This window comes from Salmo salar, chromosome 02 (assembly GCF_965601325.2).
Source record: "Salmo salar chromosome 02, fSalSal1, whole genome shotgun sequence".
NCBI lineage: Eukaryota > Metazoa > Chordata > Actinopteri > Salmoniformes > Salmonidae > Salmo > Salmo salar.
The window spans coordinates 98,952,501-98,957,500 of record NC_138292.1 but is presented as its reverse complement, the minus strand read 5'-3'; the positions used below and the strand labels follow the sequence as shown (position 1 = coordinate 98,957,500).

The window sequence follows — 5,000 nt, the reverse complement described above, 5'->3', positions numbered from 1 at the left end:
TATAGATCTGTACCTGCTATAGTGTAGAGGGAGAGGAGGGATAGTAGAATATAGTATAGATTATAGTGTATAGATCTGTACCTGCTATAGTGTAGAGGGCAGTGACCACCAGCATCAGAACAGTAGACAGGTACAGGTTCCATCCTAAACACACCTGTACAAACAACGCCCCTGAATACAGGTCTGTCTGATGGAGGGAGACGAGAGAGAGGAGGGGGAGGGAGGAGAGAGAGAGGGGGGGAGGGAGGGAGGAGAGAGAGAGAGAGAGGAGGGGGAGGAGAGAGAGAGGGGATGGAGGAGGGGGAGGAGAGAGGGGGAGGGAGGAGAGAGAGGAGGGGGAGGAGAGAGGGGGGAGGGAGGAGAGAGAGAGGAGGGAGGGAGAATAGGGGAGAGGAGGGAGAAGAGAGGAGGGAGGAGAGAGCAAAAGAGACAGACAGACAGCATCAGAGAGAGACAGACAGCATCAGAGAGAGAGTGAGACAGACAGCATCAGAGTGAGAGAGAGAGACAGACAGCATCAGAGAGAAAGTGAGACAGCATCAGAGAGACAGACAGCATCAGAGAGAGAGAGAGACAGACAGCATCAGAGAGAGAGAGAGAGACAGACAGCATCAGAGAGAGACAGACAGCATTAGAGAGAGAGACAGACAGCATCAGAGAGAGACAGACAGCATCAGAGAGAGAGAGAGCATCAGAGAGAGAGACAGACAGCATCAGAGAGAGAGAGACAGCATCAGAGAGAGACAGACAGCATCAGAGAGAGAGACAGCATCAGAGAGAGACAGACAGCATCAGAGAGAGAGAGTGAGACAGACAGCATCAGAGTGAGAGAGACAGACAGCATCAGAGAGAGAGAGACAGACAGCATCAGAGAGAGAGAGACAGCATCAGAGAGAGAGACAGCATCAGAGAGAGAGAGACAGACAGCATCAGAGAGAGAGAGAGAGAGAGACAGACAGCATCAGAGAGAGAGACAGCATCAGAGAGAGAGACAGCATCAGAGAGAGACAGACAGCATCAGAGAGAGAGTGAGAGAGACAGACAGCATCAGAGAGAGAGAGAGCATCAGAGAGAGAGACAGACAGCATCAGAGAGAGAGTGAGACAGACAGCATCAGAGAGAGAGAGACAGACAGCATCAGAGAGAGAGAGACAGACAGCATCAGAGAGAGAGAGAGACAGACAGCATCAGAGAGAGAGAGAGAGACACAGCATCAGAGAGAGAGAGAGACAGACAGCATCAGAGAGAGAGAGACAGACAGCATCAGAGAGAGAGAGACAGACAGCATCAGAGAGAGAGACAGACAGTATATCGTACTGATATCTTGGTGAAGACAGACAGCATCAGAGAGAGAGACCGACAGACAGCATCAGAGAGAGAGAGACAGACAGTATATCCTACTGATATCTTGGTGAAGACAGACAGCATCAGAGAGAGAACAGACAGGTACGTTCTAATCCTCTCTCCTCCGAACCGACGACCCAGGTACTCCGGCATGGTGACGATCTGGAATAAAAACACAATCTGGTTAGGAGATCTGGAACAAACACACAGTCTGTTTATGAGATCTGGAATAAACACACAGTCTGTTTAGGAGATCTGGAACAAACACACAGTCTGTTTAGGAGATCTGGAACAAACACACAGTCTGTTTATGAGTTACGATCTGGAACAAACACACAGTCTGTTTAGGAGATCTGGAACAAACACACAGTCTGCTTAGGAGATCTGGAATAAAAACACAGTCTGTTTATGAGATCTGGAATAAACACACAGTCTGTTTAGGAGATCTGGAACAAACACACAGTCTGTTTAGGAGATCTGGAACAAACACACAGTCTGTTTAGGAGATCTGGAACAAACACACAGTCTGTTTAGGAGATCTGGAACAAACACACAGTCTGGTTAGGAGATCTAGAACAAACACACAGTCTGGTTAGGAGATCTGGAACAAACACACAGTCTGTTTAGGAGATCTGGAACAAACACACAGGCTGTTTAGGAGATCTGGAACAAACACACAGTCTGTTTAGGAGATCTGGAACAAACACACAGTCTGTTTATGAGATCTGGAACAAACACACAGTCTGGTTAGGAGATCTGGAACAAACACACAGTCTGTTTAGGAGATCTGGAACAAACACACAGTCTGTTTATGAGATCTGGAACAAACACACAGTCTGGTTAGGAGATCTGGAACAAACACACAGTCTGTTTATGAGATCTGGAATAAACACACAGTCTGTTTAGGAGATCTGGAACAAACACACAGTCTGTTTAGGAGATCTGGAACAAACACACAGTCTGTTTATAAGTTACGATCTGGAACAAACACACAGTCTGTTTAGGAGATCTGGAACAAACACACAGTCTGTTTATGAGATCTGGAACAAACACACAGTCTGGTTAGGAGATCTGGAACAAACACACAGTCTGTTTATGAGATCTGGAATAAACACACAGTCTGTTTAGGAGATCTGGAACAAACACACAGTCTGTTTAGGAGATCTGGAACAAACACATAGTCTGTTTAGGAGATCTGGAACAAACACACAGTCTGTTTAGGAGATCTGGAACAAACACACAGTCTGTTTATGAGATCTGGAATAAACACACAGTCTGTTTATGAGATCTGGAACAAACACACAGTCTGTTTAGGAGATCTGGAACAAACACACAGTCTGTTTATGAGATCTGGAATAAACACACAGTCTGTTTATGAGATCTGGAACAAACACACAGTCTGTTTAGGAGATCTGGAACAAACACACAGTCTGTTTAGGAGATCTGGAACAAACACACAGTCTGTTTAGGAGATCTGGAACAAACACAGAGGCTGTTTATGAGATCTGGAACAAACACACAGTCTGTTTATGAGATCTGGAACAAACACACAGTCTGTTTATGAGATCTGGAATAAACACACAGTCTGTTTATGAGATCTGGAACAAACACACAGTCTGTTTAGGAGATCTGGAACAAACACACAGGCTGTTTATGAGATCTGGAATAAACACACAGTCTGTTAATGAGATCTAAACAGTGCCGAACTGGAATAAACACACAGTCTAACGCCCAACAGAGGAATGTCCAGGGAGGAGCTCAGATATTCTACAACCTGCTGCAACATGCAGGACAGGGCGCAGGTAAACACTCTGACTGGGGGTGTGTGTGTGTGTGTGTGTGTGTGTGTGTGTGTGTGTGTGTGTGTGTGTGTGTGTGTGTGTGTGTGTGTGTGTGTGTGTGTGTGTGTGTGTGTGTGTGTGTGTGTGTGTGTGTGTGTGTGTAAACTCACCCCTGAAGACACATAGACAGGTACAAATACCCAAGCCAATGCCAGCAACACATAGGTGGCCTGGGGGAGAGAAAGAGAGGAGAGAGAGACACAGAGAGAGAGAGAGAGAGAGAGAGAGGGGGGGGAGAGAGAGAGAGAGAGAGACAGAGGGAGGGGGAGAGAGAGACTGTGAGAGTATTGTACAATAACCAGCTGGTTCTACTGCCCCCTGCTGTCTGTTTCACGAATCCACCGTATCTGAAGGTAGAGACAACAAGTCAAGGGATCTGAATCCACTGTGATACACAGACCTGAAGGTAGAGACAACAAGTCAGGGGATCTGAATCCACTGTATCTGCCTTTCCACTGTGAAGACAGGTTCTACTGCCCCCTGCTGTCTGTTGATGGTACTACTACTAGACACAGCGGCAGAATAAATTCAACTAGACATTTGTTTTCATCTTAAAACCAGAGAGCGACCGCTGTCCAGTGAAGTCCACACAAAGCGTATTGCATGTAACCTAACAGTTAGGTGACCTACAGCACAGTCAAAGCAAGTTAAATGTTTCAGACGTTTTAGGGACCAGAAAACGACTATTGCTTTAAAACGACACAGAGAGTTCAGCACCTACAGTTATGATCTGTATTTAATTTTGACCTTTTTTTAAAACCATAAACTTGGATTAGCACAGTTAGCACAGCTAGCACAGCTAGCACAGCTAACACAGCTAACACAGTTAGCACAGCTAGCACAGCTAACACTGCTAGCACAGCTAACACAGCTAACACAGCTAGCACAGCTAACACAGCTAGCACAGCTAGCACAGCTAACACAGCTAGCACAGTTAGCACAGCTAACACAGCTAGCACAGCTAGCACAGTTAGCACAGCTAGCACAGCTAACACAGCTAGCACAGCTAGCACAGCTAACACAGTTAGCACAGCTAGCACAGCTAACACAGCTATCACAGCTAGCACGGCTATCACAGCTAACACGACGGGTCGTTGGAACACTGTATTTCTGATCAATTTGATGTTATTTTAAATGGAAAAAAAGTGTTTTTCTTTCAAAAACAAAGATATTTTGTCAGTGACCCTGAACTTTTGAACAGTAAATTACTCAGTAACTCAGGTCTGTCTGTCTGTCTGTCTGTCTGTCTGTCTGTCTGTCTGTCTGTCTGTCTGTCTGTCTGTCTGTCTGTCTGTCTGTCTGTCTGTCTGTCTGTCTGTCTGTCTGTCTGTCCTATGTTGGTCTGTCTGTCTGTCTGTCTGTCTGTCTGTCTGTCTGTCTGTCTGTCTGTCTGTCTGTCTGTCTGTCTGTCTGTATAGTAACACCTCCTAACCCTAACCTGTCTGTCTGTCTGTCTGTCTGTCTGTCTGTCTGTCTGTCTGTCTGTCTGTCTGTCTGTCTGTCTGCGTGCTGCTGGTCCTATGTTGCTCTGTCTGTCTGCATGCTGCTGGTCCTATGTTGCTCTGTCTGTCTGTCTGCATGCTGCTGGTCCTATGTTGCTCTGTCTGTCTGTCTGTCTGCATGCTGCTTGTCCTATGTTGCTCTGTCTGTCTGCGTGCTGCTGGTCCTATGTTGCTCTGTCTGTCTGCGTGCTGCTGGTCCTATGTTGCTCTGTCTGTCTGCATGCTGCTTGTCCTATGTTGCTCTGTCTGTCTGTCTGCATGCTGCTGGTCCTATGTTGCTCTGTCTGTCTGCATGCTGCTGGTCCTATGTTGC

General features: G+C 46.4%; 1 protein-coding gene across 1 annotated transcript in view; it reads right to left on the bottom strand.

Moving 5' to 3' along the window:
• Positions 1–5,000, bottom strand: part of LOC106596553 (sodium/mannose cotransporter SLC5A10) — a 326,022-nt gene that overhangs the window by 315,885 nt on the left and 5,137 nt on the right. The window contains 3 exon segments of the mRNA XM_045712524.2: positions 82–187; positions 1,402–1,506; positions 3,296–3,355. Of these exon segments, the coding sequence (XP_045568480.1) occupies positions 82–187; positions 1,402–1,506; positions 3,296–3,355 (271 nt within the window).